The sequence below is a fragment of the Poecile atricapillus genome, chromosome 1 (genome assembly GCF_030490865.1).
Source record: "Poecile atricapillus isolate bPoeAtr1 chromosome 1, bPoeAtr1.hap1, whole genome shotgun sequence".
Lineage (NCBI taxonomy): Eukaryota > Metazoa > Chordata > Aves > Passeriformes > Paridae > Poecile > Poecile atricapillus.
In genome coordinates, this window is record NC_081249.1 from 62,475,032 (window position 1) to 62,491,204 (window position 16,173).

The following is a 16,173-nucleotide window of genomic DNA, read 5'->3' on the forward strand; positions in this document are numbered from 1 at the left end:
TGCTTGCAGTGCTCTCCCCAGGGTGCAGGGACCCATCATCTGACCCATTTTCATCAACTGCATCCTCACTGCTCCAATCCCATCTTCATCAGATAGCATTGGACACAAGCCATCACTCGGAGTGCTGAGCAGGGCTTGGAATTTGTCCACAGTCCAAGTTCTTCAACTTCATTTGACTCCTCTGCCTCACAGCTTTCACACACAACAAGAAAGCTTCAATGGGTGGCAGATCCCTTCACTAATATTTTCTTGTGTTCTGGGGTTTCTAAAGGCAAGGAAACTTGGACCACAGGGAAACAGAGTCAGAAGGGCTCTTCCCTTTGCCGTACCTTAAGCTGTAATGTTTCCCTGCAAAATAGGGGGGTAATAATCAATCTGGAGAAAAGCTGGTCTTTGATCACACACATGTATATCATAGAAAATATGTATCATAGAAAACATGTATATCAGACAGTTGTTCCATAAAAAACCAAAACAATTAAAAGTCCTTTGATTGTAAAAGATTTGTCTTTAAGAAGAACATCTTTTCTATCTCCTCTGTGAAGAAAAAGGATCTCAGACAAGGAGGAGATTAACTTTAGGAGAATATGTTTAGTCAGTCCAGGGCTTATATCCATGAAATGCTTCTTGGGAGCCTAGCCTGGGGTTGTGCTTCCCATGCTTCCCATCTCAGTGGGGCCAGATAAAAAGAGGTTCAGAATAAGAGATAGGATGCAGTCGTGTACCATGGGCACATTATCACTCTCACTGGGGAAAATTAAAAGTTTCTTTTCCATGTGTCTGGAAATGCCATGTAGTTGTGGTTTTCATACAAAAAATTTCCATGCCCCATCTTTAGATTATATTGGTAGATACAAAGAGGGAATTGCTCCCACTGTCAAACAAGAAACAATACTGACACCTTCCTTCGAAAATACTACTAGCTGAAGGACAGCTGAGATGAGAAATCAAGAGTACAGAAAAGAAATAGACACAAATGAGAAAAAAAAAAGTATTATTTAGAGTGTCTTAGTGGTGAGTGGTTTTGATTTGATTGAATTATAGCCTCACTGGAGGAAAAATGCCTCTTTCTGTGAGCACAGCCCATTTTCTCAGAGACCATTTTCATTAGGGCTGCAAATGTGGGCTGCCCTGGAAGCTGCAGTGTTTGTGGATAACTGACTGGTGCAGAACAGCTGAGCACAAAAGAGGTTAAGAAAGTGTAAATATGAAGCAAAGGCCCCACAAAAAGAGACCTAGAAAGCCACCAGAAGCTAACCAGAAAGAAGAAATACAGTGTAAGGAGGAGGGACTTAAAAATGGAGCTGTGTTTGCAGAGTGTTTGCACAGTGTTCAAGGTCAAAATGTCCTTAATTTTTACATGTATCAAAAGACCTCTGGTATTGCTCTGGAAATACTGCCAAAAACTTACCAGAAAAATTTCCCTGGCTCCAAAAGGCAAATTCAGTTCTTTTGGCTTTCCATCCAAATTTGAAATGCAGGCCTAGCAGTGGGCAGTGATTTCTTTTCTGATCAGGTTTTGATGTTTCCATGGTAGGTGACTGGGGACTCAAAACTTCCCTGCCACAAAATGGCTGACAGCAAGTTGGCTTGTTCTGCACAGACTTGTCATTAAAACACACACATAGCACCTCTAAAAGGCAGCACTTTTACAGGCTGAGACAACAACCAGCTGCTGTAATACTGAAACTCATTAGAACTTACTTGAGGCTTTGTGTCTTGAGATGTGTATTCACTGGGACATCACAAGTAATTACTCATTAATGAACCCTTACTTCCCACTGTTGTCTGCATCTTGCAATTTCTGCCCTCTGTGAAATAGTCCCAAATAGCCAAACTCCCTGCCCAGCACTCACACCACTTCTTTCCACTTTGGCAGAAAAATGGAGACACTGGCTCAGACTATGAATATTTCCAAGGTGGCACCGGATGGCAGCTTCACTAACAGCTCCTCCAACTGTACCATTGACAGCTTCAAACAAGTAATTTATCCCATCACATATCTTTTTACCTTCTTCCTGGGTGCTGTTGGAAACAGCCTCTCCATTTATGTTTTCTTCCAGACGTCGCAAAAGACCTCAGTAAACATTTACATGCAGAACTTGGCTATTTCAGACCTCATGTTTGTGAGCACTTTGCCCTTTCGGGTCTCATATTTCCTCTTGGGATCACGTTGGGTATTTGGTGATATCCTCTGCAGGATCATGACTTACACCTTGTACATGAATATGTACTGCAGCATTTACTTCCTCACCGTGCTCAGCGTGGTTCGTTTTGTAGCCATCGTCCACCCGCTCAAACACAGAAAAGTGACCAACACTAAGTATGCCAGGATAACCTGTGTGGCCATATGGATCTTTGTGCTGGCAGCTGCCAGCCCTCTGTTAAACAAGGGAGTCGCTGGCTACAGCAACCCAGTCAAATGCTTGGACCTCCACCCCTCCAGCACGCGCAGCCTCCTCATGATGAACAGCTTTGTCCTCATCGTGGGCTTCATTCTGCCGTTCTGCACAATTGTGTTCTGCTATGTCTTTGCCATCAGGACGCTGCTCAAGTCCAGGGCTCCGCCAAGCAAGAGGGCAATCTGTCACAGGAAGGCGCTGTTAACCATTGTCATCACTCTCATCCTCTCCCTCATCTGTTTCCTGCCGTATCACATCCTGAGAACTGTCCACCTGATGTCCAGCAGCTGCAGCCAGGCCAGCCTGCACAAGGCGCTGGTGGTCACTCTCTGCCTCGCTGCCACGAACAGCTGCCTCGATCCCTTCCTCTATTACTTTACTGCTGAAAATTTCAAAGCAAAAATCAGAAGTTTGTGCTGCAGGTAGTTGGTGCAGAATTGCAAACCTATATATATATATATATATATATATATAATATATATATATATGGTCCTGATGGGATCTCTAGACTGGGCTCATACAATTCCATGACAGAGGCTGTGTGCTGTGCTGCTGGCCAGCCTGCAGCTCTGCTGCTCACTGTCAGGCATCTCTGGAACAGAATCTCTGGGAGAGAGCTCTTTGTGGGTGACCAAAACTGAGCCAGGGTGATCAGGTGGCTGGGTATGATCCCTGGCTGTCTTCTGTTTAGTAGAGACACCTCTGTTGTTCACCCTCTCCAGGACAAGGCACTGAAAGGAGTTGCTACCTTGCTGCTGGAGTCCCTTGATTTCATTTCACAATACTGAGTGACTTGAAAGGGAAACAGCTCACCTGACCACTTCAGTGTCTGTGCCTGAACCTCTCAGCACTCCATTTCCCTGCATGTGCAGGGGTTCAGACACTGTGATTCCCTACATTCACAGGTCCCCTGCCAGTTCCCCTTGCAAACACTGGCAAAGAGGTTACACATTAAAGAAATGTAAAGCATCACTAATGCTTTCAACTGAAGCTGACTTAAAAAGCAGGAAGAGAAGCAAACAGGACCCAGCACTGGCTCAGGCTGCTCAGAAGTCATTAACATTTCTAAATTTTCCACTCCAGGCCAGCCACCGAGGTATTCTGCTTAACATTTCACGGGCTGTCAAGTGAGAGAATGACTTCAAGCAAGTGGCATCCTCACGGAATGTTGTGAGTAAGGTGACTGCTGGCAGTGAGGGCAGGATGCAGGCACCCAGAGCACTGGGCTGCATCCTGCAGCTCTTCATGTGGTGTCAACTCCTTCAAGGTCACTGCACTTTGTTTTTATGCCCAGTGTTGTCAGTGCTTTTCACAAAGCTGAGGCTAAGCAGTTCCATTCCCATGCAGGGATCCAAAGACAAACTTTTAAAATTATTTTGGTCTGAAAAGGTAGCTAGGGAGTGGTTTCCTCTGCACAGGCAAATCAGTCTGACTCCAAACTGCTACCAAAGACATTCCCAATCCCTCATCTTCAGTCTCCTCTGAGGAGGAAACAGATCCCTTTTTTCATAGGATTAACTTCCTGTTGGTTTAATTTTCCTACATCAAACATGAAAGAATGCAACAGGGAAGCACTAACCCAGATACAGGAGGAAAGATGGGTAACAGAGGCGATGGAGGAGAGTTTTTTAGAAAGCAAAGGGAATCTACTCCTTTGTGTACTTTGGAAAATTTCATCAAATGGCTGTCTGTCTTTGGAAGTCTCTGAATATTATCTAAAATATGATTTCTAATAATCAGACCTAAGAGAAAACAGGCTCCAAATTCAGTTAGACCATATTTAGATTTTGGGTTTAATTACCTCATCTTTTACTAAAAACAGACAAGAAGTTTAGTCATGTTTTCCAAGAAAGCAGCTCGGCTTATGTGAAAACTAACAAAAATGCTGAAAGCCATCCCTCACCATGAAATTCAACCAAAGGAGGGTTTCTGCCTGTGAAGATATTTCTCAATGCTCTGAACTTCTTATGGAGAAAAGGACTCCATAAACTGAATGTTATTGCTCCCAAACAAAAATAACAGCAGCAAGCTATTTTTAGCTCTGTCTGAAATATGCAGAAAACAAATCACTGCTGGTCAGGTGGAAAAGTACTTGTCAAATCACTGGGAAAGGCACATTTTTCCTTGGCTATCTAAGGGTTATGTTCAATCTACTTCAGTCACTTGATGCTGCCTTTGATGTAAGCAGAGAGTTTTATCAGAAGTCTTCACTAAAGTTCATGCTCCAAATCCTTATTTCAATAATGCACAAGCATACCTGAGAGCTGACCTAATGACATCACGTGAACTCCTTGATCCCATGTTATTGATGAAAAAGGGAATATTAGCAGTGGTTTGCAATAGGAGTATGATTGAGATGGTAACCAACTAGATATAGCAGGCACGTAATTGGAAGGAAGGGGCAAACCCTTTTAATGCAGTTTTCACCTGCCAGGAGAAGACCTGAGCAGCAACAAGTGACAAGCTTGAAGCCTCTCATGAGACACCACCCACTTCAAATACTGCAAGAGAATGCAGAAAATTAGCCACAGTCTAATGTCACCAGCATTCTTCTGTCTGTGTCTGTCCAGTGCATCCGATTATCAGATAATTTTGCATTTAGAGGATATATGTATCTCACTTATGAGGTCACTTTTTCTTGTATTAACCATGCTACAGCTTTGTTGGCACTTGAATTAACTGTCAGACCTGTGTTTTAATAAACTAGATTTACTTGTGGCTGAAGATATGTTTTTTATTGATCACACAGCTAACAAGGGTTCTTCTCTGAGTGTAGGGGAGAAAGAATAAGAAACAGATAGTGAGTTTCTGTAAGTGGGCCATCATTTCACAAGACTGAAATGTCCTTGGAGGTGTGAGAACATCCTGCTGCCTTATTCACTTTACTGACAAAATAGTGGGGAACAGGAGTCAAAATCCGCAGTGCAGATAAAGTAATACAATTTTTAAATTATTATTTACTTATGAAAGGATTCAAGACCATCCTTATTAGCAGTATTCTCACGAAGTTTCAGCAACACTTGTATAACATGCCATGTTTGCATTTACTGCCTTTTCTCCATTCACTGCTCTTTCATGTCTTTACTCATGGAGCTGAAAATTAGGGTTCTTCACTGTGGAAGTATCATAGTAAAAAATTTAGTTAGAAAAGCATCAAGATATCTATTCTAAAAAATAAAGCTCCTGACATTTAAATTTCTAGCAATGCCTCTAGTTCCCTCAAGGGACCACATTCCCCTTAAAAAGTACTTTGATACGTTTCCTCAAATTTCCAGGAGGCAAAGTCTAAGAATAGCTATGTGCATAGAAAGTTAAAGCAACAGTAAACTTGTGAGCTTGAAGGAGACATAAGAAGAGGAAATTAAGTCTTTAAGTGATTGGAAGAACCCTTAAGCAGCAGCAAATGATCTACCTTCATATGCACATTTTCCTGTCATTCAGGGAACCCCTGGTACTTCTAGAAAAAGTTAATTTTTCAGTTCAAAGCTACACTGGAGTCATAGGGAAGCAGCAGAAGGAAATGCTGCTCTTCACATCAGCTTTTAAGCCCCAGTTTGAGATGACGTGTGGCTGTGATTGCCAGATGGAGTGGTGTTGCAGCAAGCAGGGGAGCATTGTGTGACTGTGATCCTGCCCCTCTGCTCCGCTCTCCTGAGATCCCACCAAGAGAGCTCTGTCCAGCTCTGGGGCCTCCAACATGAGAAAGACTTGGAGCTGTTGGAGCGGGTCTGGAGAAGGGCCATGAAGATGGTCAGAGGGCTGGAGCACCTCTCCCATGAAGACAGGCTGAGAGAGTTGGGGGTATTTCAGTCTGGAGAAAAAAAGGCTCCAGGAAGATCTTATAGCACCTTCCAGTACCTTGAGGAGGCTACAGAAGAGCTGGAAAGGGACTTTTGACAATGGTGTGATAGGACAAGGGGGAAAAGTTTGAAACTGAAAGTTTAGATTAGAAATTAGAATAGAAATTTATTTTAATCAATGTATTATCCCACTAATTTTCATGATACATCCTCTGCCTTCCTCAACACACATCCTGTCACCATAGCTTATATTTTGTTTTGGCTCCTAAGTGTGTAGGGAGAAAGGGGTGAAAATTTTGCTGATCATCATCTCCTTCTGAAGTGTCTATTCTTTTTGCTACAACTGCATGCTGTGCTGGCAGCAGAGCAGGCATCAGAATTTTTCTCCATCTTGGAGGTGTTGACACTTCTTTTGGTCCTTTGGGATGGGCAAGACAGAAGTGACTTGCTGCTGATAGGAGTGGAAATAAGAACTATCCAAAACAACCGAGTGTAATCACAGTCAAGAGGAGTCAGATGCTGCTTCAACAGTGATACCATCCAAGGAGTAATGTTTTGAACTCCTGCTCTGTATCTGAGGCAGTTTAAATTATGGTCTATTTAAAAGACAGTGTAAATGATGTGCAAGCACAGGTTTCCTGAGAGGGTCCAGTATTGTTTGAGGTGCTTCAGCTTCCTGGCCAGCACCAAGCACGACCTGCCAGGCACTGTGACTGTCCCAACGTGCTGTGCACTCCTGTCCCACTCACATGTTGTGCTGTGTATATACAGGAGCCTTCCTGGACATCTGCAAAGAAAGGCAATGTATTTAATTGCATTCAGCTGATGTTATGTAGATACATCTGTTCATCCACAACAACTGATCTGTCAACAGCTTAAGGAGGCCAAAGAACTTAAGTGACTTGCTTTGTCCCAGTTTCCCTTTCTAACTTTCAGAAAAAGTGGCCAGAAAAAGTTCCACCACTGCTTCTCTTGATTTTATGGCTGAAAGGATGTTAGGCCCCTACCACAGGGACCTGGTCAAACAAGTCACATTTCTGTTCACAGGAACAAAATGTCAGCCTTTACTGCTGAAGCTGAGAAATAAAGCTCTGGACCTGGGTCCACCTCTCATATTGCATCACTCAAAGCTTGAATGCTCAGAGTGGTGGCTGGCAGGTTTGCTTGTCATGTTTGCTGTCTGCATTTCCAGATGCTGAGATGCTGAGCATGTCAACTGTTGGATGTTATTATGTCTTCTGAGCAGCCATGGTAGATGAGACTGGGGATGATTCACTCAGCGTGGAGCTGTTTTTCATTACAAAAATTTTGGCAAAGGAACCCCCATAGAGGGGATCTTTATTCTCTTCAGATTTTTCTTACATTATCACCAGATTTGAGTTCTGGAGGCAAGGAGCCTGACTGTCTCTGGCATGCCAGCTCCAGGACCCTTCTGATGTCCAGCCCAAAAAGCCTTCCAAAAGACAAATACCTTCTTATGTTTAGTTTCTCCTTGCAAACAGTCTTTCACCCGAGTTTCAGGATGTTTAAGGATGTTTTGCTCATTGGTGAGATACTCCTTACGTGCTGTAAGTTAGCATTTTTTGGCAACTAAAAGGACAAAAAATCCAGAAGGAATGAGAAAAAGAATCCAGTTCAAGAACCAGCCATCATACATCTTCTGATCTTTATTACTGCAGCTGGAGCAATCTCTTCTGGTGGTCCCTCACCATTAAAAAAGAAAATATAAATGCAGATAATGAATGAGAATATGCCCTAAAAAAACCCAGTGCTCTCAAATAGGCTTCTTTTTATTTTTTCTTCTCTTAATTTTGAATCTCACTCACCTAACCACTAAAGACATTGAAGCTTGCAGAATTTCCCTAGTAAAGCTGCTATCAGCAGCACAGGCACACCTGGATCCTCCAGAAGTGGAGGTGGTGTGTGGAGTACGGGGCTCAGTGCTGCTACCCCAGCCTTTCACAGGCATACAGTCACTGGGGCAGTCTGTGAAGTTGGGCAGAAGGATGTCTTGTGAACAGCCAGGTTTGTGAACCTTCCTATTGCTTAAAAACTATCCAGATACAGCTGACCCCACACCAGCACAAACCCAGCCCTTCCCACAATTGTGTGATCTGGTTGCCGTGGAAAGGAAAACCAGGTGCAGAGACAGATGGGAAGGACATGCTCCAGCAGGTCACTAGCATGCATAACACATCCAAGGGATGTGTCTGGTCATACCACTTCCACTGACTTGTTAGTGCCAGGTACAATTCCAGACTGGCCGTTTCCCTGCTCCTTTCCCTTCAAATTCCTACTGGCATCTAGTTACACCTGAGCTAGCTGGGCTCTGCAGGTGAAGGTCACCCTCAGAAATGTAAGCGTGGATGGACATATGGCCCAGTTGGGAATGGCATGGTAGAACATTTTGCCCCATTTTCAGAGGAATGGGACATTTAAGCCAACGCCCAAAGACAAAGGAGCTGATGCTCACCTGTAGAACCATCTCTCATTGTGACATTTACTGTCAGGGCTCTCACAGAGCCAGTAGCAGCCCATGCTCACACAGGGAGAATCTATCTTCATGCTTGCAAGGAGCAAGATGAGCTCAAGGACTGCTGACATGGTCTCTGGTGTCTCTTGCTATTTTCTGACCATCTGATCTAGAGTTTGCATGCTCTGTCTTTGTGGAGGGATCCTGGAGACCTGATCCAAAATCAGCAAAGCTCAGCAGCACAGGAAGACATGACATGGCCAGCCTGGAAATGGGGAGAAGAACATGTTTTTTGGATTATGCTGTGGGAGAGAAAAGAATATGAAAATTCTTTCATATTCTTCAATGTGCTTCAGACATCAATTCCAGTGATGCACTTCACACTGGCAAGGGTCAAAACATTCATATTACTGAAAAGTGTTATTACTGTCTCCCCACATTATTATCTTGGGCTTATCCACAGCCATGAAAAAAATCAGACCCTCAAAGTCACCATCCACCATGGAGATGTCCCTTGGCTTTAATCCACAGCACTGCAAATGCCTCTGGGTGGAGCTACTCCCACCATCAACAGAGCTGACACCATGGTCACCGGCATGCTGAGGCAAAGACAGAGGGCATGTAAGCAAGCCTTTCCCAGCTACCCAAATAAGGCCTTTTTCTTTGAATAAGCCATCAGTAAGAGCTTTTAATAGCCACAGAATCTCTTACTAAAAATTCTTAGGCAACTGTGCTCTTTGAAGACATCTTCTAGAACAAGACCACACACAGCTACCCACTCAACCAAGTTAGGAAGACTGATTCAGAAAAACCCACTGATAAAAGGAAGCTGTCAAACCAAAATATCCCCTCTCCTATACCTTTTCTGGTCTACTACATCTTGCTGTTTCCACCCCTGCAGTCTGTACCTTATCTAAGGACAGGGCCCATGTGGGTAAAGTAGCTTTGGAGACAGTTTGACATGCTGACAGAGGATTTGTACCTGATTAGAAGAGAAGGGACAATGACAGCAATCACTCCTGAGCTGCTTGGCCATCAAGAGTACCCTGACACCTGCCCATCTTCCCTGTCCCCCTCTCCACTCAGATATATGACAATTTTCTTATCTTGAAAGTCCAAAGAGCAGAGAGCCAGAGGGAAAATATTGAGCTGAGCATGGCTACAACTGACTCAGCTGAATTTTCCATAGGGAACCAGGGTCACTTAGCAAAGAGAAATCAACAATCCAGGCATGAATGCCAGAGACTTTCTCAGAAAGCTGCAAAAATCAAGGGACTTGTGAAACCTCTATGAGGAATACTATTTGTAGTATATCTATATATATGTATTTCCAGGAATTGGGAAGGGCTGTTTACTCCCTTGGAGGCAAAGAAGCCCCACAGAAATGTCTTGACAAATTAGAGGGCTGGGCAATCACCAACCATATGAAGTTTAACAAAGACAAATGCCGGATTCTGCATCTAGAGAGGGGCAAACCTGGATGTATGGGCAGACTGGGGAATAAAAGTCTGGAAAGCAGCACCTTGGGAAAGCACCTGGGGGTGCTGATCAGTGGCAACATGAGGCAGCAGTGCCCTGGAAGCCAGGAGAGCCAACCCTGTCATGGGGGACATCAGGCACAGCATGGCCATTTGGGCAAGGGAGGGAATTGTCCCCTCTGCTCTGAGCTGGGGCAGCCTCACCTCCAGTGCTGGGGGCAGTTCTGGGTGCCACAATATAAACAAGATATTAAGCTATTAGAGAGTGTCCAAAGGAGGCCTTTGTGGTGACAGGCCTCAGGAGGAAGCTGTGTGAGGAGCGGCTGAGGTCACTTGGTCTGTTCAGCCTGAAGGAGACTGATGAGAGATCTCATTGCAGTTACAGCTTCTTTGTGAGGGAAAGAGGAGGGGCAGGCACTGATCTCTTAGCTTCTGTGACCAGTGACAGGAACTAAGGGGATGGCAAGAAACTGAGTCAGGTGAAGTTCAGGTTGGATATCAGGAAAAAGTTCTTCACCCAGAATATGAAGAGGCTGGGCACTGGAACAGGCTCCTAGGGAAGTTTCAGAGCACTAAGCTTGACAGTGTTCAAGAAACATTTGGACAATGCTCTCAGGCACGTGGTGTGACACTGATGCAAGGTGAGAAGTTGAACTTTGATGACCCTTGTGGGTCCCTTCCAACTCAAGGAATTCTGTGATTCTGTGTTGTGTGAACAGTAAGTCATGGCCAAAGCACCACTTCAGAAGTTAAACTACTTTGAGCTGCTATACCAGAAAGGAGCCTCAAAAGTCACAAAGAACTATGCCTCTGTTGCTTAGACTGTGTCTCACGGCCAAGAACTTACTTTGTGTTTCGCAGAGAGTACATTTCAAGATATTTAATTTCAGGCTTATAACAGGCATTTTCATCACCATCACAGAGTACTATAATATACTTGCCTTCAGAGTATCATCCTGATTCCTTATTTCTTCAAGTAATCAAGTAACAAAGGGAACACCAAAACTTTGGGGTTGCTGCTAAATGATGTTAGTGCCCTGGAGATGCCAGAGGATGGATCCAGGCTCTTCTTATTGGTGCCAAACAATAGGACAAGAGGCAATGGGCAGAAAACAATGCACGGGAAATTCCACGTGAACATGAGGAAGAACTTCTTTACTGTGGGACCGACCATGCACTGGAACAGCCTGTCCAGACAAGTCTTCTCACTGAAATTATTTAAAAACCATCTGGATACAATCCTGAGTAACATGCTCCAGGTGAGTCTGTTTTAGCAGGGGTGTTGGATGGGATGATCTCCAGAGATGCCTTCCAACCCCATCCATTCTGTGATTCTGTAATGTATTAGTCTTGGATTTTATGCTTCATATCCAGTAATTAAAGACAGCAGCAGGAAAATAAAATACTTTAACCATAAGTAAAAGTTAAGTATATGCATATACATATATGTATATATATACACACAAATGCAGGAACACACACACTTTCATTTTTTTTTTTTTTTTTACATTTTTGTGTGTTTATGTATTTATGGACATGACCATAGATCTTAATTTGCAAAGTCAATGAACACATATTTAGCAATCAGTGTCAAACCTTTCAAAATTAACATCTTGTATAACCCCATTCCATTAATATCTCAGTAATGGATTTAAAAGAAGAACATATTCAGGACTAACTCTACTCCATCATGAAATTGTAATGTAGGTCTGAAGTATAAGAAAATGAAACTTGTTCCCTAAGTGATGTATCAAAATTCATACCTGTTCTGATGACTGTTCTTCGAGGGGAAAATTCAAACCCAAATACCTCTTGTCCTACATCATGCTAAATTTTGCTTGACATCCCTATTATGAGAAAATTTCTGCTTCCAGTTTCATTCTGACTCTCTCTTTGGCCTGAGGTGACAGGTAAAACCTTTGACATGCTGTCTTTTTTAAGAAGTTGACAACCTCTTTTTCACCCTTGGGAAAAACATATGGAAAAAATTTCAAAAATCTCCACTGACAGCTGTGAAATTAAGAACAGGTTTTTGGCCTGGTGTTGGTATGGTAAAATAATGTTTCTCACCCTGTGGTGTGCAGGCTGGTGGTCTCCACAGATTCTTCTCAGACCACAGTGTGTAAGAAAAAACATCAAATATGTTGTTAGTCAGATCAAATGTGCTATTGGAAAGTTCACACCTTCAGAGGAAAATAGAAAGATGTCACAAAGCATCATTCACAAATGTGGACATGTCCCTTCCCAAAATGTGAATGTCTGTGTTCTCTGCAAGCACTACCAGCATGCATAAACAAGAGTGTAAGAGCAGCAAAGTTGACACTGCATTTTGAGAAATTCTGCACAAGTTCCTTGGGAGATTACTGCACACTGACTGGGGTCCTGGGCATTTCCATTTGCATGAGGAAAAGAAAGAGATCTAGAAAATTCAAACCCTCCAACATCCCACAAAAGAAAGTAAAAGGCTCCTATTAAAATATTTAGGATTAAATCCACTCTCTACCATCAAATACAATGTTACCAATTACAACTAATTTATCATTGTGGAGGGCATCAAGAGGATTCCAATCTTTAAAGTAGAATGAAGTGATGAAAATGTAATACCCAAAAATAAAGATGAAATAAAATTATATTGAAGACTCATGAGAAATTGAAATTGATTTGAAGGCAAATATAATCTTCAAATAGAAGACAGTATTACATCTTCTTCTCATACACAAATGTATAAGAAGCAATCAAATTTTATCGTTTCAGAAAAGGTATACCATAAGTGGAGGTGGTAACAGAACAGTCAGATTGTTCTGCTGCTCTGGGGACTTCTGCTCAGGCGCTGTGGGACTGACCAGCTGCCTCTAGCAACTGTGGAAATATATAAAATAAGATACAAACTGCACTGATGCTAGATTTTCAAACTCCAAGCAGAGTATTTAGTAAGTGTCCAAATGCAAGAAACATAGAAAAGGATGTTGATAATTATCTTAATTTCTATGGGACAAGACAGGTAAAAAAGTAGGTCTGAGTAGGAAGAGAAGTGAGTATGAAGAGCATAACTCTTAAGAAATTCAAATTCATGAGCGTGAAGTTGTGTCTTGGTGTTGTCAGATGCCTTCCTGGACTGAATTAAGCAAGACTAATTAAAATTAGTCAGGTTATATATACCTCAATATTTCTTGACCATACTGAGGTGTACAATAAACCTATATGGAATGGGTGTCAAGATAAAATCAAATTTTGAACCGTGGTTGTGTGGAAATCTGCAAGACAGTGCCCTAAAGAGCAAGCATTTCCTTTTTACAAACCATATTAGAAGTCATAACAGGACAAGATTCAGAGAAAAGTGAAGAGGTCACATAGGGAGGATGTGGACTTAAAGCATCCCAAGTACTTCTGTCCACAGTCAGCTATAAAACTCCAGTGCAGGAGATTCACCTTGGGTAATCTTGGCTGGAGATGCATGTCCCAAGCTGGAAAGCTGTGAAGGAAGCCCCTGTTATTAAGAAAACACTCCAGCACAATAAACATGATGTCATTTCTCAACACAGAATTCAGTGCAAGATAAGATATCATTTTCCCCCAGATCTTTGGTGTAGGAAACCAGCTCCAGCTCCTTGACGTTTCCCCAGTGCACCCCATTGCAAGAACTGCTTCAGGTCAGCTCTCCCCCTCCAGATGGATTTTGCTCTGTCCTTGCAAAGGCTGACTCCTTTTTCCTTGATCTCTGTCCAGGCTGGTTGCCTGCAGCACAGCAGTGCTCGCTCCACCAGCTAAGCATCCCCGGCTGGTGGACACACTGGGTCAGTGCTACTGTCAGCCAAGGCGTCCCCACCTGCTCCATGAGTCATCCTGACAGGACTTGTTCCTGTTGCCTTTAATGGCAGTTCAGGGTGATTAGCCACAACCTTTTTCTCTTACAAATATCTACGCTTGGGCAAGACACATTCCGTCTTAAATCTTCCACTTCTCACTCATGAATACTGCAGGGACACAGCACTGGAAGAGGTCCTCCGGGAAATGGTGCTTTTTGCTAGCAACAACATCACCATATGTCCATCTACACAAACAAATCAGAGTTGCCTGGAAAGGGTTGCACTACTTAAGAAAAGATTTCTTTGACACTGCTTTTCCAGGTGACAGTGCTTTGATGGCAAGAAACAGGAGAGTTCTCACTCTCCGTTTGACTCTCTCCTGTGCTTTGCAAAGCTGTTTTTCTCCGTCTAGAGGTTGTCTGCCAGGTATATTACTGAGGGGATACATTTTTGGTTTAGTTATTGCTAGGTTAAACATGTCACATACTCTTGGCACAGTGTCTCCATTTGCTTTGATCATCCTGATCATCCTCCGCTTGAGGCTGAGTTCATCTTTAGAACTGCACACGGTGTTTCAGCTCAAGTGAAAGAAAAATCAGCAATGGCCTATTTTCTTGCCTTGTCAAGAAATTACTTGACTGGTAAATCTCCAAACCACAACGGATTTCCTCATGGTTACATCATGGTCATGGGAGTCATATTTGCCCTGTGACTACTTAAAATACTTCTGCACACCCCAACTTTTTATTCTCCATCACAGAAAAATAATTTGTCTGCTTTTTGTTGTTAATCTTTATGGCAATTTCTACACTGCTGGATAAAGATGAGGTCAAGAATCCCAGACCAGATCACACCCATACTGTCACATAGAAATGCATTGGATAGAACCAGCTGACATCCACCAAAATGGAGCTGGGAGTGACATAGGGTGCAGAGGAGAATATAATCAGCCTCTGGGCTTGCCCTGGTTCTCTTTAATCTAGTAATGTGAAGACACTCAAAGAGTATGTGATTTCATGTTTTGCACTACTGAAGTTGCTCCTGATTTCCATTTCCCACAGGCTTTTTAAGAGGATGGAAGAGTTCTTTGCTTTAAATACCATATGCCAAAAGTTGGTGCTAGGATTGTCAATAATAAGGTAAAAAAGGGTGAGTTGCATGTTTCACGGCTGATTCTGGAGGATCCTCAGTCTGAAGGTCCTTCAAGCTTTAATCCCCATCCCCCAGCACTACTTGTGGTGACCTTTCTTAAGAGAAGGACAAACATCAGTTCATTTTTATTGGACTCATTTATCTACATCTCTTTTGCTCCTTCTTAAGCTGCAGTCCTGACTGCTGGTCATTAAGTGCTCCCCCACTTGAGGGAGATACTGAAATGTTTTGCCTCCTGATGACATCAGAACATGTGAATGTTGTCACACCAACTTAAGGAGTCTGAAATGGTTCCAGCCACAGGTTCCAGAGATAGGTCTATAAAATATTTGGCAGGGAACAGATTGCTGGCAAGACCACAAGGATCAACATGGTCAAGTGGGGACTTTCCCACCTGCTGTACCAGCACGCACACAAAAAAAAAAGTAATGTGGAGAGAGGGAAGCAGGGGACAACAGAAGCAGGAAAAAGGAGTGGTGAGGAGAAAGGGAAAGGAGAAAGGCAAATAAGGAAGAAAACAGAAACAGAAAATTCTTAGAGGGATAACTCATCATAGAATGAGTCAGCTTAAGGCAACAGACCTGGACCTTTCTCACGGGTCCAGGGACAGTTCTCTTTAACTTTCCTTATTTCTGTCAGATGGGAAATGGGTGTCAGCATCTGAATGAATGGCTTTTCCCAGGAGAGGAAGTGTGAGGAGTCAGCCAGACAGAGCCGGGTTCCTCGCTGCTACTGCTGAGAGAGGGCCAGGACCTGGCCTCAGTGAGGAGGATCAGGGAAAGATGATGTTGATAAAATTAATACCTTGGGGAATAAGATTTTTGTACAAGAATGGATGCTGCAAGAAGCTCCTTGGTTCTAGGAGAATGGCTATAATTGTGTTTTGAAGCTAACTTCTGGCATCATGAAAACTTGTTGCTTCTGCAGCCACAGAAAAATGGAGTGGAGCACAGACCCAAGGAAAGGAAGAGGGAAGCAAAGGGAAGGAAAGCGTACATTGATGTGGACATGAGGACTAGGAGAAAAAGGAGAAACAGTGGGCAATATGGAAATGTATGAGCA

General features: G+C 43.1%; 1 protein-coding gene across 1 annotated transcript; it reads left to right on the top strand.

Moving 5' to 3' along the window:
• The first annotated feature begins 1,883 nt into the window (after positions 1–1,883).
• On the top strand, positions 1,884–2,828 carry CYSLTR2 (cysteinyl leukotriene receptor 2). The gene has a single exon (XM_058825914.1). The coding sequence runs from the start codon at positions 1,884–1,886 to the stop codon at positions 2,826–2,828; it is 945 nt and encodes a 314-aa protein (XP_058681897.1).
• Positions 2,829–16,173: the final 13,345 nt, after the last annotated feature.